Below are 21,527 nucleotides of genomic sequence, written 5' to 3'. Positions count from 1 at the left end.
TCTCTTATAGTCGTGTCTGGTCTTTTACTGCACTTTTTAAAATGGGGATTATTTCTCTATATGGTAACATTATCGCGTAGTTACATTGTGGTGTCTACCAGTCATGATATCATTATGTCTGATGAACCACCGAAATGACATTGGCTGGAGTTTTCTTCAATATCTGATCGACTTAAAAAAATGCATCTAATATAGAAAGACATGACCGGTAAGTAAAAGTACTCGACTTATCCTTTGTCTTCTATTAATGTTCCTATAAAGTCGCCCCAGGCTCAGTAATGGTAAATCCTGCCTAGTTGTAGATCATAAATTGCTAATTCTGAAAGCTGGATAAAATCCGCAAGCTCTACAATAGCCGTACCAGTCGTTAGTTAGCATTCTAGAATGGAAGTATAGTGAAAGAGACTTTCTAGTATGCAGCTTTTTGTGACTTGAATTTTGATGGCTATCCTTATTATAACACATTAATAACAACATACTGGCAGGCATTGTCCGACTAGGTTGACAAAGGGCCACCAATAACATTGATTCTTGGGACCCACTGTTAAACCACATGCAAAAATAACCTGACACTAGTACACTAATCTATGTTTGCTTCTATGTAATATTAACTTGGCTAGCTTGTTTACTGAATGAACAGATGATTCACAAATTGCAGAAAAATGTATTGTATTAAGTGTAATAGCACTGCTCATCAGCACTCCTTCACAGGGGCGGCCTACCGGAGGATTCTCCTGTGGGCCAGTCCGAGTTTGCTGGCTGGTGTCGGACTTTCTGGAAGCCCCACAATCCGATAATTGAAGAGGTCTATGCGATCTGTCCAAGTTATTTATTATGATTATTATTTTATTTTACAGCCGCTCCCCTGAGTGTTTTTGTTTTTTTAAATCTGTCATACATTTCCAGCAATATGAGCTTTTCTTTTCTTTAGTGCTATTTTCTGTGGTGCTTACCCAGAGGGTGTCGCTCACAAGATCCTCTGGGAATGTGTCTTTAGGCTTCCCGGTATTTGTACCCTGTTAGCACCGCACCCTTGGTGAAAAACCATAAAAATTAGCGCTAAATAAAAAGTCACGTATCTCTGGAACAATATGGTGGATCCACTCAAGAGAGCAGCGGGAATGAAATAAAAGCAAAAACTGCCCACTTTTGAATTGGTCACAGGTCTTTAAGTAAATGGGACCTAAGCTTCAATATCTGGCACAGCCGTAACAATATGTACAGTGCTTTGATGGTAATAAATGGAGGGGATGCAATGTCGCTCCTTCTATACTGATAGTGAATCGATATGAAAGTCCCGTAAAACAACTTTAATCCAAGAAAATAACTCGAGGGTTAATAATTACGAATCCACTAACCTTGTCTCATACCAGTGATACTAAATATTTTTTTTTTAATGTCGCACAAAGAGCATTTCCCCCAAAAATATTCTTCCTTTTGTTATGTGGGCCTTTCACCTTGTATGGCCACTTTAGTTGTCGCCTGTATTCCGGTCTCTCTGAAACTTAACGTTCAGGTCAACCAGCAGAAGTGAGACAAATAGTTGCATCAGGAGCTGTGTACAAAAATCAGTAAAATATTTTTGACCAAGACTATTTGTATAGTGTTGTTTTTTTTTTTTTTTAATGGCACTTAAGCCAGCCAAATTTCATTCCACGACCTAATAAACTGCATAATTACATTAATTCCCACTTGGATCTACCCTAACAGTGCTTCATCGTACTACTGAATGACTAAGGTTAAGGGTTTGGACTTACTAAAGGGGTATTCTCATGTAATATAATTGCTTTAATTAGTTAGTATGAAAATAAGCAAGTTTGCAATTGACTTGCTATATCTGTTTGCTGTCGTTCTCCTGCAATGACAGCTTTTATCTTACTTAGCGTAGTGTACAGCTGGTTTCCAAGGAGCTCAGCCACCAGAATATGCACAGAAGTTACATTCCAGGAGGAGAGTTAACTCCTAACTTTCCAGTCAGCTCTCTCCAGCCCATTGATTTCTACACAGAAGTTAGTTGCTCATCTCCTCCACCCTCCCTCTGAGATCCTGAACTGTTATCAGCACCGCCCCCCGCCCCCCCCAACATTGGAAGCTTCTAGCGCAGTTGTCCTAATCCTCGCTCTCACTTTCCGGAGCCGTATGCTTGTTCAAATGCCTTATTATCTCTGCATGCACATATAGTGGTAACAGTGTAGACTCAAACAGAGATAATTAAAGTGTAGAAACAGGACAAAGCTCTTGGATCAGAACTGTCGTTCACAGAGGAGTGCCCCCACCCTCAAGTAACCAGGAAGTAAAGAGACTGCAGCGCTCTGAGCGCTCTCATGAGACAACTTGAGAAAACCCCTTTAAGCCAATTAAGATTTAAGTGGGAAACCGGCTCTGCTCACTACCTGATGCAGAAGTGAGCAAATCTGGATTATCCCTTTAACTCTAAAGGCCCCGTCACACATAACGAGATCGCTAGCGAGATCGTTATTACGTCACGGTTTTGGGATCGCTGGAGAGTCGTTTCGTGATCGCTGGGGAGCTGTCAAACATGCAGAACTTCCCAACGATTTCGGCTGCCCCAGCGATCTAACTAACGATCACGGCGGTCGTTGGGACGCTTTCACACAGCAGCTATTTCAACGATCCACACCTTGATAGGGACTGTACTGTGTCACAAAGGCGTGTATAAAATTACTTTTCCACGCCCCCTCATCTCCGATTGGTGGACGCTACTGCGTTCTGATTGGGCGGCCTTGGTTGCTACAACGATCCGCAAAATCAGGACTCAGTCGAATGAACGGATATCAACAGCCCGGAGAATTCTGCTAGGATCTGCAATCCAGCACGAGGTCAGAAACAAAGGATGGAATCGCTATTCTGTTGCCTTCTTTATGCACGGCGGAAAATGAGAACGCTGTAGCGACCACCAATCGGGGACGAGGGGCGCGGAAAAGTCTAATTTATGCACGCCTATGTGTCTCAGTTCTGAATCGCTAACGAGGTCGTTGATAAGGTGTCAAATACAGCGATGCACACTGCCCAGCGGGAGCGCAACGACCCAGGAATGGTCCAGGAAGCTTTGTAACGATCAGCGATCTCACAGCAGGGGCCTGATCGTTGCTACCTGTCAGACATAACGAGATCGCTAGCGAGATCGCTATTGCGTCACAAAACCCGTGATACATCAACGATCTCGCTAGCGATCTCGTTGTGTGACGGGGCCTTAACTCAGGATGACTGCATACAAGATGCTTTATTGTAGTGTCCTGCCTTCATGACTATTGTTGAATGCCGCCTTGTAACTCCTTATCTTGATTCACTTTTTTATTTTGCTTTTGTCTTGTAGAATAACAAACCTTTGTATTCATTTGAGGACAATTCTGACTACGTCTATGACGTCATGTGGTCTCCCACTCATCCCGCCCTGTTTGCCTGTGTGGATGGAGTGGGTCGATTGGATCTGTGGAACCTAAACAATGACACAGAGGTAAGAAGGTGGCTGCATAGAGGATGCTACTCGGATCAAAGAAACAAAGTCATTCTAAAAATTAGATAGTTGTCCTGCTTTATATGACGGGTATAGATGAGACTAAAGTGGAAGCAGTTTGTCACTTGTCCGGAGTGCTGTGAATTAATATACAGTACAGACCAAAAGTTTGTACACACCTTCTCATTTAAAGATTTTTCTGTATTTTCATGACTATGAAAATTGTACATTCACACTGAAGGCATCAAAACTATGAATTACCACATGTGGAATTATATACTTATCAAAAAAGTGTGAAACAACTGAAAATATGTCTTATATTCTAGGTTCTTCAAAGTAGCCACCTTTTGCTTTGATGACTGCTTTGCACACTCTTGGCATTCTCTTGATGAGCTTCAAGAGGTAGTCACTGGAAATGGTCTTCCAACAATCTTGAAGGAGTTCCCAGAGATGCTTGGCACTTGTTGGCCCTCTTGCCTTCACTCTGCGGTCCAGCTCACCCCAAACCATCTCGATTGGGTTCAGGTCTGGTGACTGTGGAGGCCAGGTCATCTGGCGTAGCACCCCATCACTCTCCTTCTTGGTCAAATAGCCCTTACACAGCCTGGAGGTGTGTTTGGGGTCATTGTCCTGTTGAAAAATAAATGATGGTCCAATGAAACGCAAAGCGGATGGAATAGCATGCCGCTGCAAGATGCTGTGGTAGCCATGCTGGTTCAGTATGCCTTCAATTTTGAATAAATCCCCCAACAGTGTCACCAGCAAAGCACCCCCACACCATCACACCTCCTCCTCCATGCTTCACAGTGGGAACCAGGCATGTAGAGTCCATCCATTCACCTTTTCTGCGTCGCACAAAGACACGGTGGTTGGAACCAAAGATCTCAAATTTGGACTCATCAGACCAAAGCACAGATTTCCACTGGTCTAATGTCCATTCCTTGTGTTCTTTAGCCTAAACAAGTCTCTTCTGCTTGTTGCCTGTCCTTAGCAGTGGTTTCCTAGCAGCTATTTTACCATGAAGGCCTGATGCACAAAGTCTCCTCTTAACAGTTGTTGTAGAGATGTGTCTGCTGCTAGAACTCTGTGTGGCATTGACCTGGTCTCTAATCTGAGCTGCTGTTAACCTGTGATTTCTGAGGCTGGTGACTCGGATAAACTTATCCTCAGAAGCAGAGGTGAGTCTTGGTCTTCCTTTCCTGGCGCGGTCCTCATGTGGGCCAGTTTCTTTGTAGCGCTTGATGGTTTTTGCAACTGCACTTGGGGACACTTTCAAAGTTTGCCCAATTTTTCGGACTGACTGACCTTCATTTCTTAAAGTAATGATGGCCACTCGTTTTTCTTTACTTAGCTGCTTTTTTCTTGCCATAATACAAATTCTAACAGTCTATTCAGTAGGACTATCAGCTGTGTATCCATCTGACTTCTGCACAACACAACTGATGGTGCCAACCCCATTTATAAGGCAAGAAATCCCACTTATTAAACCTGACAGGGCACACCTGTGAAGTGAAAACCATTTCCGGTGACTACCTCTTGAAGCTCATTAAGAGAATGCCAAGAGTGTGCAAAGCAGTCATCAAAGCAAAAGGTGGTTACTTTGAAGAACCTAGAATATAAGACATATTTTCAGTTGTTTCACACTTTTTTGTTAAGCATATAATTCCACATGTGTTAATTCATAGTTTTGATGCCTTCAGTGTGAATGTACAATTTTCAAAGTCATGTAAATACATGTATATATAATATAAGATTTGGAAAATATTTAGTTACTTATTTCCCCTCCCCACACCTCTCCATATCTCTGTGAACGCTTGTCTTATGGTCTGGGTGACCACAAGTTCACCACCTGATGCTACATGACAAGTTGTTACTAGCAAGGGAGCCGCAAGAAGAGCAATAATCACCGGATCTGGTATTGTGTGCAGGACTTAACGATGGCATTAAAGGGGGCCTCACACCTCCAAAGTGCAAATTAAACCACTTATTTATATGAGAGACTTAGTCCCCTTTAAAATGTAAATGCCTGGTTTGATTTTTAATGCGCAGTCAGACGTCCGTATAAACCAAGGTTGGAATGCAGTGCACGGACCGGCCGGCGGCTCTTCTGACCCGAGCATAACCGCTTCATATATTTTTATGCAGCAGTCGGTGCCGCAGACAGGCAGGAGCCAGGTGTCAGAGCGGATCTGCAGCCACATTGTGTGCGTGCCCACACGGACACTGTGAGCGCGCCACTGGACTTCATCAAAGTTAAGATAAATGGCTGTGCTTAATAAGCAAATTGAAGGCTTGACCTGTGCACCAGGCCATAGTTCACTCCAAGGGTGCGCCTAGCCGTCGGCCACACGAAAGTGCTCTCATTTACATAATAAAGAACAGTAGATTTTTCTGCTAATATATTTTTGATCTGTAAACATATAGTATGATATTTATAGTAGCTATTTCCCCTGTATAAATTTTAAGAAGTTTATATTGCACTTTGAGGGGGACAGACTCCCTTTCCGCTTTAATAGTAATTGATTGTGGCCATTAAATTCCATTACAGAGAAATCTGGAAAGTATATTCTGTTTCCCATATTTTGCCTGAAATGGGATTTTATATTGGAGAAATTGGTATAAACCACTGAGTTACTTACTTGGAAATGAAATAATTACAGCATTTTCATCTGCCTATGAAGATTGGTCTGATCATGCTTTTATTTTTGCACCTCAAGTGGTTAACAAGCCGTTTGCTGAGAGACTCTCCAAGACTCATTAACACTTATTATTTTGTAATTGTGTTTGACTGATATAATAGATATGAATTGATGCAAAGATGATTACAGTTTCTATCATTAATATCAAGGTAAAATATAGCATTTGCAATGGTGCAAGCTTTTGTCCAATCTTAGAAAGATTTTTAGAAAACAGTAGTGTATTAATGTAATCATATATTCCATGTCAGAATTTCTATGGCTTATATAGATAAGTGGATAGAAATGGCTGTTGTGAAACAAAGTCATATTACCCCAAGAGCTATGAAAAATAGCGGGGAGTGATCGGCTGCAGAAGCTTTTCTGTTCCATCCCTCAGAGTCAGATAAAGCTACGGAGAAGCAAAATAAGACTATGGCTGTGTGCCCACTATGCGTTTTTTAAGCGTTTCCGCAGCGAGAATTTCAACGCAGAAACGCTTAAAAAACGCTTGGTAAAAGGTCTGCCATGTCCCCCAATGATAATCCGCATGTGCTGTGCACATGCTGCGGAAATTTACGCTGCAGATTATCATTGCGGAAAATTCCTCAGCACTACCATTAATTTTGCGGAATCGCAGCGTTTTAGCCGCCATTGACTTGCATTGGACCGCATGACATCCGCATGACTACATGTGCACATGCGGATATTATGTGCTTCAATGCGCGGATTGTACCCGGGTCTGGAGAAGAGGAGACTCTCCTCCAGACCCGGGTACCATACACTCCCTGACAGAAGTTATGTCGCTTATCCATGTTATGTAAATAAAAGCTTATAACCTGATGTTAAATTCATCCATTAGTTTTATAAATTACTCTTTTGAAAGCTGAAACCCTCCCAAATCTGGTTTAGGTTAAGAAAATAAATTGGCATCAATGCTGAAATATTGATCATTTAATGAACACAGAATGGTCAGATTTTGGCAAGGCAAAAGTTTTGCCGCCTGGTCATATAATGCACCCAATCCTAGTTTACATCCTCACCAGTGCTCAGTAAATGATCGGTTAATTAGTGGGTGTGTATAAAAAGAAACCCAGCACCCCAGACCTTCACTTGAACTGCAACTTGAGCTCTGACAACATGCCACAAATCCACCCTGCGACCAAAGCCTTGATTATCAAGAGGCTGAAGACCAGATCCACTGCAGAGGAGGCTGGCACCTTTAATGTGTCTAAGCGTCAAGTACAAAGAATTAAAAAAAGATTTGAAGAGACTGGAGATGTGTTTGACAAGCCCAGGTCCGGCAGACCCCGCAAGACTACTGCTCAGGAGGAACGTTTGTTGGTTAGAAAATCCAAAGCAAGCCCCTCTTCCACTGCAGCAGAGCTCCAACAGGCCTGGTCACCTCAAGTCCCTGTGTCAACTAGAACAGTTTGCAGGATTCTGTCTCGAAATGGCCTCCATGGTTGAATCAGTGCCCATAAGCCAGCACTAAACAAAAGGCAAATAAAAAACCGTGTGGCATTTGCAAAGTCCCACAGCCTGCTAAACAGATGGACGCTGGAAAAGTGGCAGAAGGTGGATTTCTCTGATGAATCTTCAGTAGAATTACACCACAGCCGCCGCAAATACTGCAGGAGACCTACTGGAGCCTGTATGGATCCAAAATACACCCAGAAAACAGTTACATTTGGTGGTGGAAAGATCATGGTCTTGGGTTACATTCAGTATGGGGTGTGCGAAACATTTGCAAGGTGGAAGGCAATATCAATAGCATAAAATATCAAGAAGTATTAGCTACCTCTTACATTCCAAATCATAAAAGGGGACAAATTCAGCAGCAGGATGGTGCTCCATCTCATACATCCATCTCTACAACAAAGGTCCTCCAGGCAAAAAAGATCAAGGTGCTCAAGGACTGGCCAGCCCAGTCACCAGACATGGACATCATTGAGCATGTTTGGGGTAGGATGAAAGAGGAAGCTTGGAAGACAAAACCAAAGAATCTAGATGAACTCTGGGAGGCATGTAAGACGGCATTCTTTGCTATTCCTGATGACTTCATTAATAAATTGTATGAATCATTGTTGAACCGCATGGATGCAGTCCTTCAAGCTGATGGAAGTCACAAAATATTAAATATGACTCTAATAGCACCACAGCTTCATTCACCAATGTTATGCAACATATATTTGTATTTTAAGATAATTATTTGTTTGAATATCACATTACTTTCTGTGGGCGACACAACTTTTGTCTTGCCACAATCTGACCATTCTGTGTTCATTAAATGATCAATATTTCAGCATTGATGGCAATTTATTTTCTTAACCAAAACCAAATTTGGGAGGGTTTCAGCTTTCAAAAGAGTAATTAATAAAACCAATGGATGAATTTAACGTCAGGTTATAAGCTTTTATTTACATAACATGGATAAGCGACATAACTTCTGTCAGGGAGTGTAGTACCTGTAGTTAAAAAAATAATTAAAATAAAAAAACCTTCTACTCACCTTTCCTGCGCCCCCCGGTCTCCTCTGAGCGGCGTTACTGTCTCCTTGGCTTCCGGCAGTGGTCTGCAAGGACCTTCCGTGACGTCATTTAGCCATGTGGCGGTCACGCAACCGATGATGTCAGCGGTCAGGTGATGGTCGCGTGACCATCACATGACTAAATGACGTCACGGAAGGTCCTTTTTAGAGCACCGAGAGCCGCCGAAGATACCGGACGCATCGCTGAGGAGACAAGGGGCCATCTGAAGGTGAGTATAATGTTTTGTTTGTTTTTTACTATTGATGCCGCATTTGCACCATCGTAACTTGGTCACACATGCCGGTTGCATGGATTTATATAGTGTGACCAAGTTGTCAAGCACTTTCCAAGTGATGCTAAAATCATGAAATGCATGTGAAGAACGCTTCACATCCGCTTGTCCCTGGCAGGAAAACGCATGTACAATCCGCATGTACAATCCACATGTACAATCCGCATGCGTTTTTTCTGCCAGGGAGATGCAGAAACGCTCAGGAAAAATCCGCAGCATTTCAGTATCATGGGCACTTAGCCTAAGGCAACTGCTTTGTGTCACACTAATTAAAGGGCTTGTCGCTAACTAAATTGGAGAATTATAAAGGGAATCTGTCATCAGGATTGCACCCCTTATATTTACATATACATGGCCAGTTCGTTACTGAGAAACCAGCGTTTCAATTGATATGCAAATGAGGCTTAAGTGCTATGGTAGATCTGAAGCCTCTGTCACTCCAGCTCTATTCCCCACCCAGTGCCACCTCCTCCTGTTTGGCAGCTTCTTTGCCTGAAATCACACAGCATAGAGGCAATCAGACAAGCAGGAGGCGGCGGTGCTGGGCAGGGAATAGAGCCGGTGTGACAGAGGCTTTGGGTGTACATATAGCTCTTCAGCCTCATTTGCATACTAATTGAAACATTTTCAGTAATGGAAAAACGGACTGGCCATGTATATGTATTGCTGGACTTGTCTTTGAAAGAGCTACATGTATATGTAACTTTGGGAGGGTGAAATCCTGCTGGACATATTCCCTTTTAATGGAAACTAGCTATTGAACCCGTTCTACGCCCGGGTGGTGAGCATTTTTATTGGTATATGGTCTCCCATGCTGGTATGTGCTGCCCCCCCCCACTCCTGGTATTTGTGCTGCCCCCATCCTGTCCCCACCATCCTATCCTGGTATGCATGGTACCCCATCCCTCATCCCTATCCTGGTATGTATGGTATCCCTCATCCTGGTATGCATGGGCCCCTCACCCACATCCCGGTATGCATGGCACCCCTCATCCCCAATCCCGGTATGCATGGCACCCCTCATCCCCAATCCCGGTATGCATGGCACCCCTCATCCCCAATCCCGGTATGCATGGCCCAATCATCCCCAATCCTGGTATGCATGGCACCCCTCATCCCCAATCCTGGTATGCATGGCCCCCCTCCTCCCCAATCCCGGTATGCATGGCACCCCTCATCACCCCAATCCCGGTATGCATGGCACCCCTCATCGCCCCAATCCTGGTATGCATGGCACCCCTCATCGCCCCAATCACGGTATGCATGGCACCCCTCATAGCCCCAATCCTGGTATGCATGGCACGTCTCATCGCCCCAATCCCGGTATGTGTGGTCCCTCCAATCCTTGTATGCGTGGTCCCTCCAATCCTTGTATGCGTGGTCCCCTCACCCCCCCCCCCCAATCTTTGTATGTGTGGTACCCCCCAATCCTTGTATGTGTGGCCCCGTCATCCCTTTCACACTGTACACACATACAAAAAAAATAAACCGTTATACTCGCCCTTCTTCTCTGTGCTCCAGCGCTGCAGCGTCCTGTTCTGCCGGAGGCCGGGGAGGAGTATGGCGCCGGAGCACCGCGCTGTCCGGTTCAGTGTCTACGCATACCGCAATCTCCGGGGCCATACACCTCCTCTTACCTGTAACTCATGGATGCCTGCTTCTGTCTGGAGCCAGACTGCGCGTTACGCATGGGCAGTCTATAAAGGCTTCAGATAGAGGGATGCATCCCCCGTTATATTATAGATATGTCCTTAAAAAATTACCAATAGTGTACATTTTTTTTTTTTAGGTTTAATTAATTTATTTTTTACATTTTCCATATCACTATCTAAACAAAACAAGCACAAACCAAAAATCTTACAATGTTACAATCTTGTCTCATGAACAGGTTCCCACTGCCAGCATTACAGTTGAGGGAAACCCCGCTCTCAATCGGGTCAGATGGACTCATTCTGGTAGAGAAATCGCAGTGGGAGACTCCGAAGGAGAAATCTTTATCTATGATGTGGGAGAGGTAAGTTGTGCTCCACCATCGCCTTCTTACTAATAATTTTAGTTTTCAATTTTCCGTTCTTATCATACAGAGCTCCATATCCCCAGCATGACTGTAGAGTTTAACAATGAAGTGTTGTGTTTCTGCAGCCACCACTAGAGGGAGCTCTCTGCATAATGTTTTATTAAGTAATCGCCCTCTAGTGGTTACCAAAGCACGCAGATGACATTTATGACGTTTCATCCACCGATAAAATCCGCTACTGTAAATTCTGATATATCAATACTGTAATCAGTACGGAATTTTGCGCTGACTTTGGAGAGAAAAAAGAAGTGGAAAAGCTTATGGAAAACAAAACTGGATTACTTTCTCATAAATGAAATACACGAAGGAGAAAAATGTATATCTAATGAAATTGTCTGAAACGCCCTAATAGCCTTTAATGAGGAAAGCTGCCCTCATGGTGAGATGGAAGTGCAGCTCCTGGGACCGCTGGTTTAGTCTCAACTTTAATTAAGAAAACTGCCTCAAAGTACATTAGTCAGAATCCTCTGTTTTCATGTAAAAGGGTATGGACACCATCTGTGTGTTGTTTTTTTTTGTGTTGTTGTTTTTTACTTAAATGCATGTATTTTGGGTTTTATTAAAAATTATGGATGATTTAGCTTTTACAGGGCCTTGTTTAATTTTTCATTCCTAGCTGCAGAATGAGTAAACTGAGATTCCGTTAATGAACTCATCCGCATTGTTTACAGCTCTTATCTCTTCTAACCTCCTCTAATGTGACTTATAACGTCATCTTAACTTCGATGTAATCTTAAATTGGCGTACAGGAGCTTGGGAAAAGACACGAGGTATGAACCATGCCATCAAAATTAGCTCACTGATGGATTCTCAGTTAACTCCTTTTGCAGCTGTAAATGTAAAGTGAAGCATAAAGTCCTATAAAGGCTAAATCCTTCAAAATATTTAAATTGGATTCAGTGATTCTTCTCCTGAAAAACATGCATTTAAGTGTGTAAAAAAAATAAATAAATAAATAAATAAATTAAAAAAATTCTATTTTTTTTTAATTGAAAGGGAATCTGTCAGCAGTTTTTATGTAATCTGAGAGCAGCACAGTGTAGGTGCAGAGAGCCTGATTCCAACAATGTATCTCTTACTGGGCTGCTTGGTGCAGTTTAGATAGAATCCCTGTTTTCTCTGCTGTAGATGTAGCAGTGCTCAGAATGCTATATAACCCCACTTACACCACTGATTGGCAGCTTCCTGGGTACAATGTCAGCAAGCTGCCAATCAGTGGTGGGGGGCGGGGTTACACAGATGAGCTGGACTGCCTGGCACAAGACATGTAGTCCTGCAGTGTTAATCTCCTAATGAAAAATCACTGATTATATTGAAACTGCAGCAAGCTGCTGAGCAAGTGACATATCCCTGCGATCAGTCTCTCTGCTCATACATTATGCTGCTCTCAGATTAAATAGCAAAAACCTGTTGACAGATTCTCTTTAAATAGCTGCAGAGCCTGGTTTGGGATCTTCCTTGTATGGCAGCCATGCTAATTCTTTAAGTGAAGAATCGGGTGGGAACTTTTTGCTCGTTTTTATATCGCCCACAATGAAGTTTATGATGTTGATTTATTCTTTCGGTTACTTCACAGCAAATTTCCGTGCCTCGAAATGACGAATGGACCCGCTTTGCAAGAACACTTGCAGAAATAAACGCCAACAGGGCCGACGCAGAGGAGGAAGCAGCAAACCGCATTCCCAGCTAAATGTTCTATAGAACGTGCGACATCGGCAGAGCTGCACTGACCTGATGATCCCTGCGGAGAGCGCTAGCATGTATCTGTGCAAAAGATAAATTAAGAAGCCGTATGTGGATAGGATCTGTGGACTACAATGTTTTATAAACTTCATTGCAACCAAATGCAGCGTCCCTTTTTCTTTGTACCTCCACTCCTGTCCTCCCTTTTCTATGTGTACCGATCGTCCGCCTCTGTATACTTTCACGGTCAGACGAGCTGCTGCTCAATGTATTTCCACTGTTTAAAATAATCCATTTACCTTACTAATAAAAATCCTATTTTTAAACTGAACGCCTAACCCCTGAGGACAGCACTATTATTAGGGTTTACAGTGTTCCCAGCACTCACAACGAACTCCTGCATGCAGCGGACACTTTAATACCGTCACCTAGTTTGCCATTTTATTAAAGGAAAATGTTTCTAACTTGATATTTCCAATGAGTGTCTCATGTTTTGTCTGGTATCATTTAGTAATGACCATTAGATTTCTGTACAAGTATGTGCTTACTACTTTCTGGGGCAGAATTTGTGTAGTAGTCATGTACACATGGAGAACCATACAGCAAACGCTCCGAAAATAAAGAAACCTAAAGCCCATTTGCAATAAAAAAAAAGAAAAAACACCTCAACCCCTGTTGTAAATGAGTTTTATTAGCAAAATGTACAAATCTGCAGCTTACAATAAATGAACAAAACAAGATCAACAGAACCGCGATGGAGGACACTGTGTTGATGACGTAGGATGAATCGTCCGCACGAAGCAGGAAAGGAGGACGGCGTCGCAAGAAGAGAGGAGGCGCCGGATCAAGACCAGAGACGCCCTCTGAACCAGACAACGCCGTAGGGGAGTATAATAAAAGCTTTTTTTCGTGTTATGCAGAAAACATTGGGGACATATATACACAATACTAGTATGTTGTCACAGAGGGCTTTCAGGTGCTGGCCCTACTTTATATGGGGAAAACTGGTGACTGGTTCCCTTTAAATTCTTACTGTACGTACTGTTTTATCGATATGATAAATCTACACATCCTCTGTTTTTAACTTGCATTCAGGTGTAATCTGTCTGCAGCCGCACAGCACAGACACCAAAATGGATCACAGGTAGTGAGGGAGGGTCTTTGTCGCTCTTTCCCTGTTCTCCTGTCTGTTAAATTACACACAAGCCGAAAAGGAAGATATGCTTTTAGTTCGGGATAGGTAAGGCACTGGAGAATGGCAGGAGTAATGCACGCAGGGTAAAAGTGAGAAAAAGTTCAGTTCCTGAACTTATAGTGCAGGCAGAATTCTGATGAAGAGGAACCACCACTTAAAAAAAGAGTGGTTGGCTAAGTAAAGAACATGACAATTGGGACAGTTCCTGGACCATCTGGTTGGTACGTACAGCAAAAGCAGCTTTAGGCCACTTTCAGTATTTGGTCAGTATTTTACATCTGTATTTATCACCCACTCCTGATTTTGGCTTACAAATACAGAAGTGGTGACGTGTTTCTATTATACTTTTCCTCTGATTGTTCCACTCCTGGTTTTGGCTTACAAATACTGATGTAAAATACTGACCAAATACTGAACGTGTGAACATGTCCTTAGAGGGACTCTGTCAGTATTGAATTGCTGTTCAAACGATGTACAGCGCTTCTCTGCATCATTGTGCGGCCAAACATTTAAGTGCACCTGCTTGTTTTTCATCGATCTTCACCCCTCTTCCTTGATTGACCGCTCTGGCTTCTTAGAGGCGAAGATGGATAATAAAAACCAAGCAAGTGGGAGGGAGCACTTAAATGTTTGGCCACACCATGATGCACCGAGCACTTTTATTTGGTTTGAACAGTCATTTTGTGCTCACAGACTCCCTAGAACTTGTCTTGATGTATATGGGTTGTAAGACCTTGTTTCTTTACAAGATTTGTTTAAAAGGACATCTACATTCTCAGAGAAATACATTTCCAGTGGGTAGAACTTTGTCCTTGTCATATGACAAACACTTGGGTGTCTGTACACGTTCCGGTCATATAAAATATCTATTTTAGTTCATAACATTGAATCGTCAGCTGTGTTGGTTAAATGAACAATGGAGGCCTTAATTATTATTATGTTTTGTGTGCCGTTCATATCACCAGGATACATTCCCTGACCGTAAACTATCAAGGGTCCTAATGTATGACTGCTGGAAGAGATTTTGAAAACTGAGCGAAAATGATACAAAAAGTATCTTGGATAATCTCCCGTTTACAAAATACCCACAAGGTCTCTGTAGGGTTTAGGTCAGATGAGGAAGGTGCCGTGTTATTATTCTTTCATCTAGAAGGCCTTTACTGCCACCGAGCAGTGGACATGTCAATGCTGTGATGGAGCATTTGATTACATACAAATCCTGGTTTTCTTGAAAAATGCAGACTTTTTCCTGTACCTATAAACACTCAGTAGGTTTGCGAGTTGATTTTGAATCCATCATCAACCTGAAATGGTCCAACTAGCTCATCTTTAATAATAGCCCATAGCAGTACCCCACCTCCACCTTGCTGGCATCTGCGTGGAAGTAGAGGTCTGTGCCGCTTATTGATCCAGCCACGGGGTCCATCCGTCTGCTCCGTCAAGAGTTACTTTCATCAGTTCATAAAACCTTAGAACAATGCATCTTCAGATGTTTCTTGGCCCAGTCTTCACGTTTCCACTTCTGTCTCTTGCTCGCCTCGGCCCCTATCTCTGAGCACTGAACACCTTGTACTTCTGAGCTTGCAGCTCTGGAATATGACAGCACAGGAGGATAATGGCTTCCTGGTTACTTCACGTTTGATTTTTCTCAAATCTTTGGCAGTTAATCTGCGACTTATTTTTTCCCTAACACTTTTTTTTTACGACCCTGTCGAATATTTGCATCATAAAGTTTAATGGTTCTGCGATCGCCCCAATATCTTAGCAATGTCAGGAGTGCTGCCTCCCTCTATAAGACTTAAACAATTTTTGACTTTTCAGACTTGGTTAAATCATTTTTTGACCCATTTTGCCTGAGGAAAACAAGTTGCCTAAAAATTCTGCATAACTTAATTAAGAGTGTTGTATACTGTGCCCGCAGCCGCTCATTACACAAATACCCATCACCTGATCTGCTTCATCCAATAACAATTCAAGTTTTTACAGCTCGGAGGTGGAAAATCTGCACAAAACTGATATGGTCAAAATACTGAATCATTGTGCACACCAGATCGGGCCATGTTCTAAATTGTGACCCCCTTTTAACATTGGTGTATTGTAGGTTGAAAATCGTTAAAGGGGTTGTCCAGGTTTGGGATGAAAGTCTGCAGACTTCTGAATCCTCACAGTGCGCACACCACATGCTGTCAGGATTCTCGGGTACCGGCAGGATGAGGTCTGAAGTCCTTGTACGAAGCACATACCCAGCCATGTATATGAGGTGGTACGTTTGGATCAGGAGACCTGTAATGAACGGAGCATTACACAGAATGCGAAATATGGCCGTCTAACTCCGAAAGATCACAATCAACATGTCGTATCTTCTATACAGTCAAGAAAGGAAGACTGTTTCCAGTATGGCAGCCCCTAATGTAAATCGGAACAACATCAAAAAAAAAAGTTAAAAGCACCATATTCCGCTTCTGTGTAACATAAAGGAAGTTTCACATCAGTCCTGTAGGTAACATTCACCAGTTCCTTTGCGATATTATTATTTTTTTTATACTTCTTTTGACAGAGTCTTAGAATTGTGTTCTATGAGATGAATGTTTATTATTTCACATTACACAATCCTTCATAAACCTGTCAAATGAAATGTATGTAAAATATAAATGTATAAAATGAAGGTCGCGGATCCGGCTTGTTTATGAGGCAGCGCCGGCGTGCTTGTGACGTGATGCGGTGGCGGCAGCCATTGTTGGTTGAACACTAAGCATTTAAGGTCTTGTCAACTTTTCTTCTACTGTTGAGTTGTGTTTGATGAGGCTTCACTCACAGCCTGTTCTGCCTGAATATCCTTTGTGTTCCCGCTGGCATCTCAAGGCAGGAAGAAAACCCGTTCTCTGCTGTAATAACCGGTTTATGCAGAGATTAGCTGGTTTGGTTTCTAGCACATCTGCTCTCTCGCTCCATTTCTCCAATATATTGGTGGTGATTAGTGAGACTAGTGTGAGACCCTCCAAGATTGACTGAAGTATATCAAGTGAAAATTGCTCGAAAAATGAGATTCAAGAAATTGTTCCATCAATGTTTCCCGATTTCCCGTGGAGAGAAAATATTTCACAGTCTCCGTATTACTCCAGAACTTAAAGACCCTCATCGCAGACCTCTTAAACGATGCAGTGAACACTTACCGGCATCTAATATGTCACTGGTTGTGTTTTAATTCATGTGCTATCATTTTGCTTTATCCAGAGCAGCTCTTCTAGATTAATGTACAGTAAGGATATCGAAAGATCCTAAACCCATTTTATAGACAAGAACTTACATAAAAAGTGAGTTACATTCGTGGGGTAGATTCACTATGCAAAATGTGCTAAGATTTTGTCACAAACTGCAGCAAAAAAAGGAGTATGTGGCAGAATTATTAAGTGTTTTATTAAACGGGGAAACAAACAGATCCTTTTTGGCTACTACACCAACCATGGCATCGAGTAGCGCAGGAAAACTCGAAAACCTGCTTACATGAAAAAGGTTAATTTTCTCTTAACGGACACAAAAGTAAATGAGGTCACAAGCGTCCTAAGACTTGGCAAATCTCTTGCTCTTATTCATGGCTCTATTTGTGCATAAGAGAATGATGTGTAGGAGCATCGAGACAGAGGAGCAGCGCAGCGTATTACCGAGAAGAGCATCATTGGCAAATATGATAAAAGTAGCAGATCAAAGGTTGCATCAGACTCAATGAGGGACAGTTAATTGTGCATTTACGCCAGATTCTTTTTTTTTTTTTTTTAAACAATGTGTTTATTGAATTTTGCACAAAAATCAGAACATACAATCTATAGGGCCAACAGATGCCCAAAACTGTGCCCCAACCTCTGGGCTTACAAAATGTACAAAAACGCCAGATTCTAATTGTAAATTGAAATAGAATATTAGCGAATAATATAGAAATGCAACAAGCTCAAAACTATCAAGGGATTCTAGAGAGAAATGTGCGGCCCAGTGTCAGAAAGCTTGGTCACAGTCGCAGGTCATGGGTCTTGCAACAGGATAATGACCCAAAACACACAGCTAAAAACACCCAAGAATGGCTAAGAGGAAAACATTGGACTATTCTGAAGTGGCCTTCAGTGAGCCCTGACCTAAATCCTATTGAGCATCTTTGGAAAGAGCTGAAACATGGAAAAGGCAACCTTCAAACACGAGACAACTGGAGCAGTTTACTCATGAGGAGTGGGCCAAAATACCTGTCGAGAGGCGCAGAAGTCTCATTGACAGTTACAGGAATCGTTTGATTGCAGTGATTGCCTCAAAAGGTTGTTCAACAAAATATTAAGTTAAGAAGAGAACCATCATTTCTGTCCAGGCCGATTTCATCAGTTTAATTTTTTTAAAAATTCTGTGGAAGCAGAAAAGCAATGTCTGACTTTCATTTGTTCATTTTCATAGATTTTTAATTTATTTTTATTTTTGTCAGATTCAAGTTATTTCTGTGACCATTGTGGGTTTTTCTTTCATTAAACGAGGGGTACCAACAATTTTGACCACATGTGATATATATGTATATATATATGTAATTTTTCAATGCCTTATTCTGCCCTTTTCTCTCTCAAACACCATGCTGCAGCGCTGTTTCACCTGCCCGGATGATGCTCCTTTAGGCTGGTTTTATGCCTCTGTGGTTCATATATTACCTGCGATACACGGACCGGCCGCTGGCCTCCTGACATGAATTTGACAGACTCATAGGCATATATAAGGCTGTTGAGTTTGAGTCAGGAGTCCGGTGGCTTGTCCGTGCATCATGTCTGTATTTTGACCGCGAAACACGGATGTATGCATCCGGACTTAGGGTATGTTCACACAAGGTTTTTTTTGCACAGATTTTGGAGTGGTTTCTGCTCCAAAATCCACATTAAAAATTGCTTCAAATAATTTTTGAAAACACTTCCTATTAATCTCAATAAAAAACAATATTTCGTAGTGCACATGGTGCTATTTTGTCCACATATTGTTATTGAAGGGTTCAGCAATGCACCATGGTCAGTAGAGGAAATAAAATACCCCCTTAGGGCATCAGGCATCGCACAGGCTCCAATAAAAAGTTGAAAGGCAAAAAATGTCACTGCCCCACATTAACCATCCTAAATAACCGGACTTGTCAACTTGCTCAAAAAAATCTTACTATCATGTCGCCAATGCTCAGTGCCCTCCTGCGCTGCATGAAGGTGACAGGTGGTCTTCGATATAACCCTTTCTTTAAGGGCACGTTCATACAAATACATTTTCGGTTTTAGTGCTGTCTGCATGGAAAATGGACCCCACATGGACGGCACAAGGACCAATGTTAATCATGGTTGACAGTTCTCATAAATGTTTTCTCACAGGGACCTGTGTATGGTCTGTGTGTAAAAAATAAAAATAAAAATTGCATCGCCCTCATCCATTTTTGAGATGAAACTCGTCTGTAGGTGCACAAAAATGAAACGTGCATCAGTTTTTAATGGATCCATTGAAATCATTAACATAAGAAATCGTATAATTTTTTAATTATTGATGTATAGAAACAGATATATGAGTGACAATACTGATGAAAAATCTGGCCGTTTTTTTCTTCTGGTTGAAAAACAGACTAAGTGTGAACTTGGCCTAAAGTGCGAGAACATATTTGCAGACAATTAATGCACTTTCCATTCACTACTAGAACTTCTTAGCTCAGTAAATCAGCAATTACCCTGAATTATTAAAATTAACAAATCCTATAGAAACGGGTCCCATTCAGGCAGTTGATTTTTGATTCAGCAACATACAAAGTAATGGTTTATTACCAGCGCACCCGGAGCACGGCAGTACTAGCTGTGTACTAGATGTATAATTTTAATCACAAGGCATTATTGATATTTATTCCTTGGTATATTTGTGATTGTAGTGTGGCTTTCATCGTAATTAGAAAATTTCATATTTTAGCAGGAAAATTGGTCTCTTACTATGCTGTATCCCTGGTAACCAGCCAGACAGGTTAATGCAAAAACCCTCCAGTTATTAACATACAGTACGGAGAAACGCCGCACAACGGTAAAGGCTCGTGATTAGCCGAAGAAGATTTGGTGATAACAATTGTTCACAATTAATGCTGCGCAAACAAATCCACTGATTTGAAAGAGTCATCGCAGTCGGCAGCACATTGCTTCCTATAAACGGTATGTGCTGCCGAGCAAAGATAAAACTCATTCATCCACACATATTGCCAATGATGGCGCCATGTAGATGGAAGCAAACGAGCGCTGATAAAACTTGGCATATCGTCAATCGATGTCCATAGTGTTACAAAAGTTTTACATAAGTTTGATAACTTATGTTATCCAACTCACATAAAGAATACAATTTTTGTGATTTAAAATAATCAAAAATATATATATATATTATTATTATTTACCATCGCTAGCCACCTAAAACACCCATATTCTGGGATGCATTCATAAGGATGTTGAGTCCGGGAAATGAAGAATTTAACCGGTCGGGTGGCAGACTGAGCGGCACTACACACTGTCCCTTTGAACGTTGCAATTTAAATTATTAAAAGAGGCACCCAAAGAGGAGTAAAAAGAGATTATGTAAGTCAATAGGATTTATTGATACATCTCAATGATTTAATACACAATGGGGTATTTGAGGATATAATGAAAAACCCTCTTGTGGGACAGCACCTGGCATTTTCTTGACTGGGGCATCTTTTTTAGCCATTTCCCTAGCGCTTTTTCAACATTTTTGACCTCCTGCTGTTTTTTTTTTAGCAATTTCTTTTACACTTTTTGTGGAGTCTTTTTTACTGGTATTTTCTAGACTTTTTTTTTAATACCATTTCAACAAAGAAGAAACCGCCAGCAAAAATGCTGGCAAAATAATCAAAAAGACGCTCCTAGGTTTCCTTTAAGATTAACAGTGACTTCTATTGAAAAGCATAGAGTGTCTTCAAAGCGGAAAACACCTGGTGAATGGTCGGGTCACTACTTTTACCACTTGGCATCTTTGGAAACCTGAAGTGGTTTAAAGATGCACAAAAACCTGAATATATGACCAGCAAGTTGTTTTTACATAGAAAAGGTTATGTTCATTCTTTTAAACGTTTTCTGGACACTTTTCATGTGGGTTTTCGAGTGGACTCACCTGAACGAGACATTTGGTGCATATACACTAACGCTATGTTCACATTGAGTTTTTCAAAGAGTTTTTTTTCAGAAGCGGATCCTCATTAAAATCCTTCTAAAAAATGGCTTCAAAGCTCTTCCAAATAATTTCTATGGGAAATCCACTTTTCTCTTCATATGAGGAATTTTTGTTTGCTTTCAAGAAGAAGCTTTTAAAAACTCTTGGTGGAAAAAAAGAAGGTGCATATTACTTCTTTGAAAAGGATCTTGAAGGGAATCTCTCCAAAGTATTCACTCTCCAATTAAAAGGATGCAAAAAAAAACACATCAGGGGAAAAAAACACTTTCACAAAACTCTTAGGCCATGGACCCACTATCAGTATTTGGTCAGTATTTGTTCAGTATTTTTTCTCAGGAGTGGGTGATTAATGCAGAATTGGTGACTTGTTTCTATTCTACCTTT

General features: G+C 41.6%; 1 protein-coding gene across 11 annotated transcripts in view; it reads left to right on the top strand.

Annotated features, from left to right (window-relative positions):
- DYNC1I2 (dynein cytoplasmic 1 intermediate chain 2) overlaps positions 1-13,205 on the top strand; it is a 114,682-nt gene extending 101,477 nt beyond the window's left edge. For all 11 annotated transcript variants that reach the window (XM_073646951.1, XM_073646961.1, XM_073646957.1 and 8 more), the window contains 3 exons: positions 3,338-3,478; positions 10,865-10,990; positions 12,630-13,205. In XM_073646951.1, the coding sequence (XP_073503052.1) occupies positions 3,338-3,478; positions 10,865-10,990; positions 12,630-12,743 (381 nt within the window). In that variant the 3' untranslated portion in view covers positions 12,744-13,205. The remainder of the gene's footprint in view (positions 1-3,337; positions 3,479-10,864; positions 10,991-12,629) is intronic.
- Positions 13,206-21,527: the final 8,322 nt, after the last annotated feature.

Source organism: Phyllobates terribilis, unplaced genomic scaffold (assembly GCF_046119375.1).
Source record: "Phyllobates terribilis strain yellow unplaced genomic scaffold, ASM4611937v1 Scaffold_9__5_contigs__length_417890890, whole genome shotgun sequence".
Lineage (NCBI taxonomy): Eukaryota > Metazoa > Chordata > Amphibia > Anura > Dendrobatidae > Phyllobates > Phyllobates terribilis.
This window is presented reverse-complemented; position numbering and strand designations above follow the sequence as displayed.